The 16,090-nt window shown below is 47.4% G+C and overlaps 2 protein-coding genes across 2 annotated transcripts; one reads left to right on the forward strand and one right to left on the reverse strand.

Annotated features, from left to right (window-relative positions):
• Positions 1-6,453: 6,453 nt before the first annotated feature.
• FTJAE_2927 (uncharacterized protein) lies at positions 6,454-7,533 on the reverse strand (the record flags this gene model as incomplete). The annotated part of the gene is made up of 1 exon (XM_037349170.1): positions 6,454-7,533. The coding sequence occupies one exon, from the start codon at positions 7,531-7,533 to the stop codon at positions 6,454-6,456; it is 1,080 nt and encodes a 359-aa protein (XP_037210042.1).
• Positions 7,534-11,037: 3,504 nt separating this feature from the next.
• Positions 11,038-12,774, forward strand: FTJAE_2928 (farnesyltransferase subunit beta; the record flags this gene model as incomplete). Its single annotated transcript, XM_037349171.1, has 5 exons — positions 11,038-11,615; positions 11,753-11,880; positions 11,937-12,054; positions 12,145-12,456; positions 12,522-12,774. The coding sequence occupies 5 exons, from the start codon at positions 11,038-11,040 to the stop codon at positions 12,772-12,774; spliced, it is 1,389 nt and encodes a 462-aa protein (XP_037210043.1).
• Between the last annotated feature and the right edge of the window lie 3,316 nt (positions 12,775-16,090).

The raw sequence follows: 16,090 nt of genomic DNA on the forward strand, positions 1-16,090 counted from the left end.
TCTGGGCAAAAAAACAGAAGGGAAGCGGAGTAGGAAAAGGCGGATGATCGATAATATTCTAGGAACTGAGCGGACGACACCGCTCTTTCGTGAAGTCCCTTGTTGAGGTGAAGGGAGGAGGTCTGAGGTTTTGGAGCAGCTGGAGAAGGAGGAGAAGGCTCAACGGCGGGTAGATCATGGGTTAGTCTCGCTGCTGTGGGCGGTTTGTCGATGGGGGAAGAAGCGGTGAAGCCGTCGGGACAAGCAGCCAATGGCCAAGCCACCTGAGATGGAGGCGCCCACCCACTAGAGTGGCCGCTACATAAGCCTATCCGCTGGCGGCGTCCGCTCCAGTGAAGAGCACACGACCCGCTATGGATCGCATGGATCCCGCCTAGCACCTCACAGGCTCACACCCCGGGAACCCTTGGGTTACTGTACTGGCTGTTCAACTGCTGCAACCCTCCTGCGCCTCTTCTGGGGTGTTGCACATTGACCAATTGTGGAAGTGGGATCGATGGCATGACAGAACCTGGTTCATCTGTTAAGGATTCCTCGTTGGCGCCATGTAAACACAAACAGGTTTACCCCGAACCGAGTCTAGCCAACCACCTTAGTAGCCGCGGCCGCCGCCATCGTCCAAAAGCCATGATCCAAGGTCTCGGCTGTCAGAAAGTCAGTATGTAATCTGAGGTCAGTCAAGAATCTCTGAGTACAGACTCTTATCTCAGTGATTATGCTGTTGATTACTGTCTATACCACCCTCAGCTCTAGCATATACCATCCTGTGATTCTGCGATAAACGCCTTCCACAGCATATGTATCAATTCCCTCACGGTGTAACATGAACTCTGGCTCCTCACCAGACCCCGATCCAGTCGAAACTCGATAGACTTCCCATGAATCAAGACTCAACCTATCGCCAGCGATCAAGCCCTAGTCAGGACCCAAAGGGCCCATAATCCAGCCATTCTCCCCCCACCGAGATAGTAGCTTATAGGCCATGGTATACTATTTTTCACTTGGCTGCCCGCTTGTCAGAGAATCACGATACGTAGCGGGTCTGTTGTGCCAGCAGATCCATTGTGGCCATAAATCGTGCATGAAATCCAGGTACCCAGCTGTCTATTCCTGAGAGGGTGGCTGGCCTACGATTCTAGTTGATAGATGCGAATTGTCTAATATCCATATCATCTAAGCTCTCTTTGTGATCTCTGTGATCCAAAGATGAGGCTGTTTAGTCACTGTCGTGATAAGATTCAGATCTGCTTGACTTGCGCCATCTTATTTCTCTAGTCCCAACCTTGTGTGAATTGAGGCCACCCCACCGAGGCCCTTCAAGTGTCAAAAAAGGGCCCGGACCGGATATCATACAGTGCATTTGGCACTTCAGTAGCTTTATTGCGGCTCACTTTGGCCGGGATACAGTGTGTTGTCAGACTGTCCACAAGCTCGATAGTCTGTCATCCTTTGCCTTCCCACCAGCTCACCTTGCAGCAAAGCATCGTTACAGCACAGCATTGGTGGTGGTTGCATTGATGCACTGCAAGCAAATGGATTTATCGTGGCAATGACGAGATAAGCACCAGTAGGATGCACATATCACGAAATGTTCATCTGGCCAATCCCCTTCACTTCATGTTCTCTGCATATTATTACCTATCCCGTTTGCCTGCACGTCGTGCATCTCGATACTCCACCGTCTGCTACTATGTGGTGCAGTTGCAGTTCTACTATAGCCTATGTAGACAACACAGCAGAACTCGCCGCTCGCCCACTCCGAGATGAAGCGAAATCAATCTGAAGACATCGCCGAGGTCTGCAGGTCATTCTCAACCTGTATAGGATGGGCAACACGGCGGTAAGCCACATGCTGATGGTAACACAACCATGGCGGCATGGCCCTTTCAGAATGTCTCGAGGCTTGGAATGCTGCACCATAATCCTGCACGTGCGATGGTTTGACTTGCTTTGTACCCCCGGTACCAAGGTATGAGTTGTACGGTCCGAGCCATGTCACGCATTACACTGTCTGAGTGAGGAGTCTCGGGATTTTGACGGCCTTTACCAAAAGAATGAAGAAGAGAATCCGCAATGGTTTGACAGACAAAGAAAGCTGCCACAGGGCATCGGACGATCATTTTGACGGTAAAACTCCAAGATGGATCATCTTCAGCCGTCTCACCAACCATCAAAAGGCAATGGACCGAGAGTCATTGAATGCTTCACAACCCTTGCCATGGACATGGCCTCACTGTTTACAAGAGGACAAGTCTAGCAAGTCCAGCTCCAGCTTCGCCGAAACACTAACCCTTCAAGACCAAGACCCGGACTCCACCTCAGGGTCTTCTTACAAGGGCTGGCTGGTTTAGTTAAGCCGTCGATCCCCTCAACCACCCCATCCGCTTGGCTGTCTGGTGTGCTCGTGATTGCCAGCGAACACGTCCAGGATCAGTACAGAAACATATCCATTCAGCCCATCACAGCCAATAGATAACCGGTATTCAGCAGACTCTGGTTTATGATGCTCTCGGAAGATGCACGGTATGTCCCGCGAACCTGAGTTAATGCGGCAAATCGTTCGTCAGTTTTCCAGTTCTTATTCAACGTCGTGGTGCGTCGTTTATTTGCGGATATCTTGCTGATGTGGATGATCACGATGAAGAGCATCCATCATTGTCCATTGATTTCTAGGCATGTTGCTTCCACATGCAATGCCTGGCTGGGCTGATAAAGTCGCTGTAATTTAGATGGGAATATGTAGTTGGTGTTGGGTACAGCTCAATTGATGTCGATATTTCGCTCATTAGGCTTTCAATAGTTGTTGACGCATACCATACGTGCTTCCTCGACTGACAAGGCTACCCCAGGCTTGCATTGGCGAAGGCACAACATCACAATGCTGAAAACAGAGAATCGTCAATCGTCGATCCAGTAATCAATTGCATTGACAGCAAACAAGATCAGGAGCCTTACAAGCCTTGGTTCCTACCTAGTGTCTTGACTAGTAAATTCTGCACGACAAGTATGTAAAGCATCAGGGCGAGCGAGAAGTCCACTTCAGGCTATCAGCGATCTTGATCTAGCCTGGGCATCTCCCGCGTTAGGCGTGCATACATAGATAGATATATCAATCATGGAGGAGACAAGGAACTGCCGGTGATACAAGTGTATCAGGGCAATGCACAGCCTGATGTTGTGTCTGGTCAGCCACGTAAAGAACGCTGGCCAGCCTCTCCGGAGTAATGAGGCAAAGTCCATATGGTGTCTCTGTGTAATGTTTCTCAAGCTTAGCAGTAGCACGAGGCTTCAAGACATGGCGCACTGTCTTCTCTGCGACCTGCGGCCAGACCGCAACGCACGTTCATGCTGGGAGGTGGGCAGTGATGTCAGAAGCTCCCTCGATAGAGTGGGATGAGACAATATCTAACACTAACACACTAACATTCTGAATCTCATGAACTCGAGGGAATGTAAGCTGACATGCTCCGTATCAACCTCTGACTCCCCCCTGATAGCTTCTTTAGCTGATTGTTGATGTGTTGACCGCATCTGATGCTACAAGCAGGGTTCTCTTCAACACCCTGGCTATTCTCCGTGTGCACGTCTCATATTGTGGTAGTGCCCCCTTTGGTATGTCTCTATATTGAGTCTAGTCCCAGATGGATCGACGGCCTTATTCACGGAGAATCGATGATGCGTGGTGTAGCGACGGCGTCTCTGATAATTCATGCGGATTAACTAGTTTTGTTTCTCAACAGAATAGCACGAGTCAGGATGTTTGAGTCTCTTTTGAGAACAAGGCGCGCGCCAACACTTGATCGGCTCATTCACTGATCAGGATTCATGTTGACTACAGACTCTGCAGGGCCGAACAGGTTATCAAGGCAAATGGCATGCTGTTCACGATTGGTCTGGCCAAGGCTATGGATTAACAGATGTAGCCATAGTTGGTAGTTGTCCGTAGTAGCCGCATCGTATCTTCCGGGAGTTCCACAGTCGATGGATTCGATGCGCCGGCTATTGGTAACTCTGTTGCCATCAGACCATTTTTGACGCAGGGGTAGATTTTGACGCTCATCAGAGCAGGGAACAATCTTCGGCGGTGAAGATTTTGACCAAACACTGAGGAACAAACGACTCCATTCCTGGATCCGGATCTAATTAAGGAGGCTTTAATCAATACTGCCGCTTATCGTGTTGTCTCTCTCTCTCTCTTTACCTTTGATCTGGCTGGCCGAGAATATGGAGATCGGCCCCCGACACTCCGCTTCACCTCCACAACATCTCCGAGCCGATCACCCCCCGCCATGGGCCGTGGGGACGCAAGGAACGCGGAATTCCTAATTAATCCCTCCTCTGTAACATCTGGTCTCATCTTTCGTGGCCCATAGACCATCGTGCGTACGTGCGCACTATCAAAATGTCGTGGCCACGTCGATCTGTCGTATAGTTACTAAGTTACGAGGGGCTGAGTTTGTGTTCACCTGCACCGGCTAAGGATCAATCCGGTGCGGTCTTTATTAGTGGCCATCAACTGGTCACGCAGCTCTGAGAAATGAAACCAAAAAGATAAACTATAGCCATCCTTCATTCCTGAGGCTAACAACCGAGATTTGTGCCAAGTATCTCACATCATGGCGGTGGTTTCTTGCATGCAGAACGTCAAGTTTGTCCTTGATCTCTAGCCGCTGTACGAGAAACACTGAGTAGTCTCACTCGTACTACTCGATCAATACTATGTCATCAGATTCTGTAGTTACACTCAAGATCACCAGTTGTCGTGCAAGTGTGGCCGTTGGTCACCTCAACTGTTGATTGACAACTCATAACTACTCCACCACAAGATAGTATATCTCCTCACTACACTATCAACATCTTCATCATGGTGTTACAATTTGCATAGTATCGGCTTTCACTCATCAAGTTGGATGATACTCTGCAGGTAAACCCAAGGCTCTTTGGCTCCTGTATTCATTACATTTGGGCAGCTCTGCAGCTGTTCACCTAGCATGATAGGCTGAGCCCCACGCGTGCATATATGATATAGAGCCAGATTATGTAGCTAATAATGGTTCTTTGGGGACATATGCATGTATGTGTTGTTACATGCATCCTAGTCTGGAACCTTCCAACCACTTTGTGTTTGGTGAATCAGTTTGCTCGAGACTCCGAAGTCGTCGAAAGGCTGTGACTCATATTTGGCTTGCTATGAAGTTGTTTCATTCCCCCGGAGAACGTACTCAACTACATGCCTCTGAGTGGCTTGACTCTCATGGTATGAGGCGCACCTATGTAATTATTAGGAATCACGCTGATGGCATCACGCTGAGGTGTATTACACTCCTAGGCTCATTGCGGCCGAAGCAGGGCCCATTGACTTCAGGTTTATATCATTGTTTCATCTAATTTACACAATACCTCGACTGAGGCAAGTGGTTTTGTTGCCAAGTTTCACTGTGTTTGTAATATGTCACTCAAAACGTACTCGAGCCGTGACACTGTATTGTTTGCTACTAAGTGTTCTAAGAGAAGTTCCAGTCACAGAACGTATAGTTTCTACACACGTTTCTTCACAATCAAACATTGCCCAGAACCACATAGTATGGCAGTCTGTATGGTAGCATATACTTCGAAAACAGAGAACATATTAGATTTATGACATTGCTAATATACTTTCACATCGTACTACACTGTGCCAGCCACTATCATCGAGTATCGGAGGGAATAGATTGTGGAGACATGCAAACTGGTATCTTGAAAGAGCACAGTCATTGAATGGTGTAATTACTCGCTCTGTCGGTTAACAGAGAGACTTGCGTGCAGACTCCAGGTTGCAACAGATCATCACATACCTAAATCATGTTACTTCACCAGATCTTTTGGTATGGCAGATTCAAGCTAGATGATACGCAAGGACATATTCGGTTATCATATGACATGTCTCTAAACTTATCGGTCTCGTTTCTCTCGATTTATATCTTCTTGGAAAAGGGGAACAGAAACATAGAAGTCCTGGATGTATCAACTCTCTTTTACATTATAACAGTATCTATCTTGAAGTCATACAATAACAAGATCGCCTACTACCAAGATCAGGTCTATACTTACTGATGACTTATTCATGATTACACATCCGAAAGCATGAATTGACTCATTTATCATTAAAATCAACTATGGGGTATATAAACGCAACCGGATAGAAACAACAAACCTGCTGGCTGATTATGAATAGCAGTAAACTTTTGAGAACCATCAGCGTTCAGGACCAGCGACTGATTGACATGAGCATACGAGAGACATGTTGAAGGAGATGTTAGAAGAGTGAGAAATACTAGCCCTACAAGGCTTTGAGGATCCTGCAATCATCAGCCAGGACAGATCAAGAAATGCGTTGATAAATCTCAGAAGAGACAACAAACCTCAGCTGAGGTCTTTGTAAGGTTGTTCTAGCTTTGTCCTTGTATAGGACTCTTACTGTCCCAAGATTCGGCGCACGCCATAGCATTGATGTGCATGTTCAGCGAATCCTTCTGTGGACCATAGACGAGTCAACAGCGCAAGGAGAGGTCGATAAGGCCCTACATCCACGGGCACAAGCTCGGAAAGTGTACTTTGAGGAAGTACTCCTTGCATGTAGTGGCTATAAGTGACAAGGCATCCCTGGCAAAGGATACCTTTGTCAGTGCCAGCATCTGAGAGGGATGGGAAACGGATGGAAGCCATTCCGCCAAAGTCATCCTCTACAACCTCAGCCTTTCTCGGTAGTCTTGAGAGATCACAGCCTGGAGGATCTAAAGGGGCCTCATGGAAGTGCCTGAATATCGCAGCATCTTTCATGGACGTTCTCCCGGGACGATATGTTGGCCTCAGTCTGGCCAGCTTCTCCGCCGAGCCATGTATCTCTAGGGCAAGTTCCTTTGCTTGCTTGACGCTGACAAGGCGTTCAGCCTGCTTATGCACGAATTGGAACCTTAGACCAAAAGTGCCAGGAACACTGTGCATAACAGGAATGCGTTGGAGATCATGGTCAGTGAGACTAAAACACTCCTTCGCCATGGCCGGAGACGTCATCCGGAGAGCTTGGTTCTCGTAGAGACACTCAAAACAAACCCTTTCACAGGTTGGCAGGAAGAGAAACCCCCCAAAAGCTAGACACGAGACACATCTGCTCTGCCGGAGGGCAGAGTGAAGCAGGGTAGCAGGATGGTAGCTCAAAAGATGAGTCTGTCCCAAGACAGCCAGAGCCTCGGGAGCATGTTGGACCGTCTCCCAGTACACCTGCAGGTCCTCAATCACATCCTTTCCTAGAAGAGAAACCCGCGACAGGCGGGACAGAGATTGGAAGTCGAGGAGTTCAAGCACAGACAATAGAAGCTCTGCGGGGAGACAATCCAATTGGCCTAGAGAAGAAGCCTGGAGTCGTGGCTGGTTGGAGATGGATGTAGTGGATGGGAGCAACCGATTCTGGTTGGGTACATAATGAATCATGCCCTTGAACTCTGATTCCTCGTTACGGGTGAACTGTTGGAGGACGTTGCAGTGTGTAGCCATGGCGTGTTTAAACAATATGTGAGAGTGTAGTTAAGTTATACAACAAGGCTTGAAATCTTTCCGCACAATGACGCAGAGAAGAACAAAAAATTATAGAAGGACACTAACTTAGTAGACGAATGGACGACACTAGACTTATAGGTTAGAAGAAGAAGAGAAGAGCGGTAAAATAGTTGCACGAGTGAGTGCTCTTGGACCTCTCGAGAAAGGCCGAGGTTACAGGCTGCGTAGAGACTGACTCAGCAGAGTGAACCGCTTAGATTCCAGGATTTAACACAGAAAAAGCAAACTTGTAGTCTATGGATATTGCTTGGACTGGACGGATACGCACAGCTGGTGGGTTTTCCCTGCATGAGCATCAATTAAGCGCGGGGTCCGATGTGGTGTTGGGGGCACTAAAATAAGTGAGGCTCTGAGCTCTGATGGAGTATAAATCCGAGTTTCCAACCTCACTATCCGTACCAAACTGTTGGATGCAGCTAGCGCTATATCCTATACTGGTCCTTTTTCTTTTCTATCTCTCATACTCACACATCTCTTTGATGCTTCTATGATCAGACACCGTGAGTTGTTTGCTCCAAGGTCCTTGTCTCGGCTACGTACCATGGATGATATCGTGCATATGCCCCGGACCGGTTTGACAAGCCGGTCTTTGAGTTCCGGTATGTCCCCACCGGGAAATGTCCAGGCTAAGCTTGCATGGGTGCATGTTGGAGCAAGATGCCATGCCACTACACCAGAATATCTCGTGGTGTTTTGTTCCCGCGGAATTCCAGAGTTTTGGAGAGCGTTATCTGTGTATCGAATAAGTTCGATCGGTTTCTTATTACTACGTATGATAATAGATTCCGCGGTATATGTACTTCCTCGGATCGGCCCTTTGTTATGCTAGAGTGACATGACCTTAAATGTCGGCAAACCCGCCGGCTTATACAGTTGGTCCTGCAGACCTGTACAACGCAGCTATATTCTGATATATGTTTACCATATAGAATTACTAAACGAGGTAAGGCTATCAACCGGGCTCGAACGTGAGACTGTCCCAAGCTTGTTATTTGCTATCCGGTTATTAAACAGATTGGACAAGTCACCATACCATTATTCTGCAAACACTTATACCTGGTCCTCGACACAGCTTTGGCTCTCGCAATTCCACGTCTTTTCTATGCCGACTCACAACCACAAACATATCAATTAGACAATTCAATCACAACATTAAATGGTCAATCATATCTCCCTCGATTAATTGATCGATCTTCATTAGCGCCCCCACCAACCAAAGACCATAAGTTGGGGGTTGGCTCGGTTCGGACCAAACGTCGGTCGAGAACTCGGATTTTCGAAGGGCATTGCTCGCTCGACTCATTCAACTTCCGCGAGTAGCGTCGGACTTTCTTTTTCGTATGTCTCTCAATATTTTGGGATCTGCGTCGTCCCGTCTTTTGTCTCACCTTTGTTGGGACAGTCAATCCAGTCAACTTCTCGTAAATGTGCAAATGATCACGTCCTGCTGCAATAGCAACAGTAGTGTGAAACTGAGCCGTTTGAAACCGAACAACTCTTGCACGACTAGTCAACTAGCGCATCACTTTTTTTATGTTGAATGTGTTATTTCTTCTCTGAGGCTTACAAGGCCAGGTTAATCGGAAACTTACCTCCGCCTTGACGTGCAAGTTACAATATCCTAGCGTCGGTACTTGACGGCTAGAGAGCCATGCTCGACGCAAAAATTGCTTCTAGAAAACCTGCTAACAAGAATTTTCTGGCTGTTTCGGACCGACACATGTGGCGTACAATGGTTTGACGGTGGCCGATGACAAGCTCTCGATGTTTTGGCTAGAAACTGCTGTTTCTGCTGGCTATAGCACGTTCAAATACGTGTCAGGGGCGTTTTGAGTTTGTGTATCTCATGTTATATCTGGTCACCTCGGCTTATACCCGAGGTCTCTCACTGACTTACAAAACACCAAGAATTAGAGGGTCCTACAGACAGGTTTGGCGTCGATGTTATCAACTATCACAGTTGTAGTATTGATGTGAATCCATAATAGGTCCTCTTTCTATTCCCTCTGGAAGGATACCCTGCATGATCACTTGCGCATTTAAAAGGTTCCCAGCGGTATGTGGATGATTCTGCCATGGATTCACTCGCAGATACTACATATCATTCACGGTATTCGTCATTAGATACCGGTGTTTCTAAAGTCAATTGCTCCAGCTGCTGGTTAAATTTGGGAAAACCTGGGCTTGATAATGAGTCTGTGGTTCTTAAGTGAATCTCAGAAACCATAACGGGCCAGGATTCTCAAAGACGACTGAACACGACCAAGCTACTTGCAACTATGCCAAGACAAGAAGTATTAGAAAGGCTTGGATATATGTCTACGAATCGATATAAGTGAGACTGATAAGTTGAGAAACACTGTAGTTCATTGAATGCCTCTTTGTCCACACGCAAAGTGGAGGTAGTAATTCTGAATTCAACTTCGTACCCAATAAAAGATATGAATACATCTAATAACTTTCATAATGCTATGATTTTCCTGGACTAGTTTTTCTGAGGGTATCTACCCATGTCATGAGAGAAATTCGTCTTCTACCTTATGTCTAAGTGACAAAAAAAGAACATTAAAGACTCCCTACAACTTCCCACTGAAACCTACGAATAGTCTATTCAAGTATACCTTCAGCATTATGGAATATAGTCACATAATGAGATTTGACCCTATAACACTCTCATGAGATTGCTCTTGTTAGATTGGAAACCAACCTCCCAATTCTTCACCTCCAGCCCATCTGGAAGCAAAAGACTGTAGGGTATGTAAATATGCATAACTTCAGTGGCCAAGCGATACAGTAAGACCATTCCTCAGGCAATTGTTTTCAACTTGTTCTTAGTTTCTTATACTTAGTACCTTTCTTGTTGGTATTTTTTAGTTTAATGTTAGAAAGTATTCAGAGCTGTAGTGGCTTCAAGCTCCTACGGTTTGTGTCTTTTCAAATACCTACCTACAACATTGACGTTTCTTCAAGTCAGACAAGTCACGTATTTCCCGCAGCACCACAGTCTAATCGGTTCAGCGTCGACCATTATCAGATCCAAGCTCAAGATAATAGGGTTTCCAATGTTGAAACCAACACAAATTCGAGGGAATCGACCTCATGGCATGATCTGTCGTTGGGACTAAAGTAACCAACAAAGAGAATGCCCCGCCAAACGCATATTCTTATTGGGCACAGGAACGAAATCGTCCACTTGAATCCAATATGTGGGGGTAAGATGGGATTGCGAGATACCATGGCTTGGAGAACAATATCAGCCGGACTTGTCATTGTTAAAGCAACGCAAATAAGGCAACGGGACATAATATAAGTATTGGTTCATCAACTGAGTGAGTTATGAGAGCCCGTTCTCGTCTCACACGCCCTCGACCTCGCGTTTTATTTCCACGCAGCAACAACAGCAACAACACTGTCACCAGCAATATCAGATCAAACACAAGAATGGCTTCAGCTGCAACAGCGCCACAGCCCGAAGTTGAACTCTCCATACCGCCTCTCTTCACTACTGAACCTCTCATCCGCGATAGCCTACCCACAGAGTCATCGCGTGTCCAGGATGCAACGATAGAGGAAGTCCTACCTTTTCTTCAAGGCGAAGAATTCGACTACTGCAACTCCCACGGCGTGCCCCATCTGGACCGTCGCCTCCATGTAAAGTTTCTGCATAAGCAGCTGGGAAAGCTGCCCGCCGCTTTTACACCCGCTGACCCCAGTCGGCCCTGGTTCTTCTACTGGTGTCTGTCTGCTCTTGTTCTCCTGGGAGAGGATGTCACGGAGTACCGCCAGAGACTTGTCGATACCGTCCGACCTATGCAGAATCAAGATGGAGGCTTCGCTGGCGGATTCGGACATACCTCGCATCTCGCCACCTCCTATGCAACCGTTCTGTCGCTGGCCCTTGTCGGCGGTGAAGACGCCTACGAGGTCATCGACCGTCGAGCGATGTGGAGATGGCTATGCTCACTCAAGCAGCCCGATGGAGGGTTCCAGATGGCACTCGGCGGCGAAGAGGACGTCAGGTATGTGCATGCTGTACCACTACACCTCCGATACTCTTCTCTGCAGCGCGGCGATCAAGGCCCGCAGTTCCCCATCGGTCTCATGCCGTGAACCCCAAGGACACATGTACGATCACTTCCTTCTAACAAAGTTGCAGGGGGGCTTACTGCGCGGCCGTCATCATATCGTTACTCAATCTACCTCTTGAGCTATCACAGGACTCTCCTGCACGATCCGCTGGCCACACTGGCCTATTCACTGGGCTTGCAGACTATGTACACCAATGTAAGTGACGCACGAAATCCCAAAGCAACGACTCCGTCTGATCATTCACCGTAAAGGCCAAACGCACGAGGGAGGCGTGTCGGCAAAGCCGGGCATCGAAGCACATGGTGCATATGCCTTTTGCGCTCTCGGATGCCTCTCGATTCTTGATTCTCCACATCGTTCCATCCCGAGGTATGCTTCTCCCTTTGTCTAACCACTCATGTTGTGACATGGAAGCGGTGCATCGCATGCTAACCTTGTCTTGATGTTTCTGTTCTGTAGGCATCTCAATGTTCCACTGCTTATCTCTTGGCTGTCTTCGAGACAGTACGCCCCAGAGGGTGGTTTCTCAGGTCGTACCAATAAGCTAGTTGACGGTTGCTACAGTCACTGGGTCGGAGGATGCTGGCCCCTCATCGAGGCTGCACTCAAGGGACCCGGGTCCGTCCCTGGAGGGGAAGAGGCCAATTCAGGCGGCCACGCGCTCCCTGCGGCCAAGGGTAGCCTTTTCAGCCGTGACGGCTTGATCCGCTACATCCTTTGTTGCTGTCAAGATCAGTCTAAGCGGGGTGGTCTGAGAGACAAACCGAGCAAGTATGCAACTTGGTGGCCCTGCATCTAGAATTTCTGAATGAGAGCTGACTCGAGCCCGACTACAGGTTCTCCGACGCCTACCACACATGTTATGTACTTTCTGGCTTGAGCGCAGCGCAGCACAAGTGGAACTTGGATGTTGCTCGACCTCACGAGGCAGATGTGACAGGCGACTCGTGGTCTGTGACACCGTATATGGATGGTGAACAGATCTTTGATGAGGAGGATCGAGTTGCTACCGTGCATCCGGTCTACGTTATTCCGCAGCATAAAGTGGAGGCCATGCAGAGTTACTTTTCGTCCAAACATGGCTTCTAGATAAAGTAGCACTCGTGTTGCAGGATGGGGCTTGGAAGCCATGAGAAAAGAGAGACCATGCAGCTGAGACATGTCACTTTTCAAGGTACTTCATATGCTGGGAATCTTGTGAGGGCGTATACATGAGATACCGAGGATTGATGCATTGCCTGCTTGGGCACACAGATCTACCAACTCTGTGGTGATCTATCCTGGACAGAGATACATATTTTGGTAGCCAAGCAAGCCAAGGCACGACATGGAACCTGCGTCGTCGAGGTTGGACAAACTAGGCTTATCCATCTTGGATCAGAGATACAGCACACGAACAAACATGGACCGCAGTGCATGCATGAATCAGAGTCAGAATCAGTGGATTCGCGGGGGGGGCATTCAGCTTCTTCACACACAAGCCGACTTTAATGGCGCCATGTCGTGTCGTCAACAGACATGACAGAGTAACAGTGCAGCTAACATGCATTTTGATCAAATAACCAAGGCTGTATGTCCAGCTGAGTCATATACTTCTGGGATATTGAGTGCTTGAACATTGCTCCACTATAACTTGATCGTGTAATACTAAACACAGAAATCGTATTGAATTGAGACCTACATGGGGAATTGAGACCAATTTCTACAAGCCCGCATAAAGATATGTGTTCTAAAAGTATAGATAGAATTCAATTGGAACTTCAAGATAATACTTACCACTAAGGTAGTTAGTTCCTACCGAGCTCAATATTTAACTGTCTTCTACTGAGAGGAGATCAATAATGAACTGTGCCTCTTTCTCTTTCCCACCCGCGACACTCCATCTCGAAACCAGCAATTAAATCCTCAAAAGGCTCTTCTGCAGTGTTATTAGGAAGTCTGCTTTGAAGCTACACTTTGTAAGAGTTAAATCGGTATAAACTTACCCCGAGATCCAAGATGGCAGCATTTCACAGAAGGGAGCATGATTAACCATCTTGTCCTCATCAACAGCATGGCAGCCACTCACAAGCAAATAGCCTTAAATCGTGAATGAGATTGGTTTGAGTGGCTTTGTTTGTCTGCGCATGAGGATGAAACCTCATCGTTGCTCTGTCTAGTGAAATACTGAGTACGAAGCCATGATATGAAGGACTCAGGTGCTCACTTAAAGTCCAGTCTTTACTAGCAACTACTTAAGAGAATAAAAAAGAGTTCAATAACACAGTCAAAGAGTTATTGGTCATACTATTATCCGCCAAGGCCATATCATAAGTTCCTGGCTTAGTTCTAGAGCCAGGTGAACACTCTCTATGTGAACAGCACTTTTATCAAGACTTAGGATTTGACTTGCCAAGCATTCATTCGTTGCAGATAAAAAAGTGTCTCATGAATCAACATGGTACAAGTAACATCATGTCAATGATATTGAAGCTGTGGGAACTGTCCACGCTGAACAATCTGGGCTCTGTGTGTTAACGACAACCAAGAGTCATTGGCTTCCAGCTGATGGCGATAAGGAACGTCAGACAAACAAAAGGCTCTGCATTACCTTGGATTCAATTTCAGATCTCATATTGCATCGAGGGCATCTTACAATAATGGCTGAGCCAGTGTCACAGCATTCTCGGTATGAAATCGTCATCTGCCACCTGAAACAAAACCGACCAGTACTGGACTTCTGGATCCCGCTATCTGATATCGTGAGACTCAAGTGAGCTCTCTTATTTTTGTAACTTTGTAACTCTGGTGATACAAAAGGCAACTGGGATTTGAAAGCAGAAAACGCAACACCTGGCTTCGCCTTGAGAGGAGCTACGTGGGTAATATTACATCACGCTGGAAAGCGACATTGTGCATTATTCCTTACCATAAACTAGCCAAACAGACATGAGTATATCAGACCTTTTGACCTTCATTAAGTATCGGAGTTAAACTGGAGCGGAGAGCGCTTTTCTACGGTCCAAGACCACCCTACGGATGTCGTCTCGTTTGGGAGATGCTGCTTGAGCTGAGAACAAGTCGATCGAGCCCGCCTCGAACACGAGGGGCGTTGAAGTAGTTGTCTCAGATAGTCCTCGACAGTACATACATGATCAGATGGTTACAGTCTTGTAAGTTGTGTCATCCTTCGAGACCAGAGTCCTCAGTATCGTCAACCCGAAGAGGCCCATGCACCTTGATCGGCCGGCAAGACATAACCGAGCTGGACCCTGCTGAAAACCACAAAGTGTACTACCGATCATACGTAATATGTTATCTTGTCATCTTACCTGCGGATTGAAGACCATGAACAAGGCCCAGGGCCGTCCAGGCTACATGGTGACCGTGGCCACAGAGCTTGATACCAGGTGCCTATGTAGTTTACGTGAATCATTTGTGATTCTTGCCATTGCTGTTGGTATCAATGCTTCTAGAGGACAATATCTGCACCCTTGTTCCCATCGAGTGGGCCTTTACCATGATAAATGAAGATAAGTGTGAACTTTCGCAAGTTTTGAGAGAGACCACTGTTCATGTCCCTACTATGGAAATAAGATATCTTGGTTGGTAACATGGGACCTCCACAGGCCAGGCCTGTAGCCACCATGAATGGCCCCAAGCTGCGCATGTTTATCCGACCTCAAAGAAGTCTTATGGCTTAATAGCTCGCTCTTACGGTTGGTTCACTAGCACTAGTTTGACAGCTGTCACGGAGCTTGAAAGGCTTAGCATGTGAGCACATATAGTATTACAATAGCGCGCTGTTTATTAATGCTCTTCTCTCTGCCGTCATCGTCCGTCATGTCAGCAATTTTGAAGTAGATAGGTGCCCCGCCTCTCCCCAATGCTCTCTTTGTCGGGAAACATGAGGCTGAGGTCGACAAAAAAGGGGAGCAATCATATTCGTGGGGCACCCATAACCATAGCCACATGGGACCAGCAAACCCTCAAAGTTTTTCTGACGTGGAGATCTCACGATCCAGTCCTAGTAAGCATCCCACGCTTGTTAGGGTTGCTGCCGGAGTAACAAAGCCATGCTAAGCTACCATGATTCGGTTTGGGAAGATAGTAGTAGCCTCTTGCCCGTTGTTGCTCCCGACCGCATAGGCGCCGCCGCATGCATCACAACTGGCGATACGCTGGAGGTGACAAAGCTCGCAAAAGTGCAATGCGTCAAGTCCTTTTCGTCGCTGGCGGTTATCAAAGTTTCGAATTTAACTTGTTTGTTTGTACAAGAAGTTTGGACCCAGACCCAAAACATTCGGAATCTCCATCCATCATGTTCTAGTTTGGTGGGCAGCATCTTGGGACGTGTCGACATGTCATGGGGTTGCCTGAGACGGTTGGACGGTCACGTCAGAGCTAACTAGCGGCACCCAAGATA

Source organism: Fusarium tjaetaba (assembly GCF_013396195.1).
Source record: "Fusarium tjaetaba strain NRRL 66243 chromosome Unknown NRRL66243_c0000059, whole genome shotgun sequence".
Taxonomy (NCBI): domain Eukaryota; kingdom Fungi; phylum Ascomycota; class Sordariomycetes; order Hypocreales; family Nectriaceae; genus Fusarium; species Fusarium tjaetaba.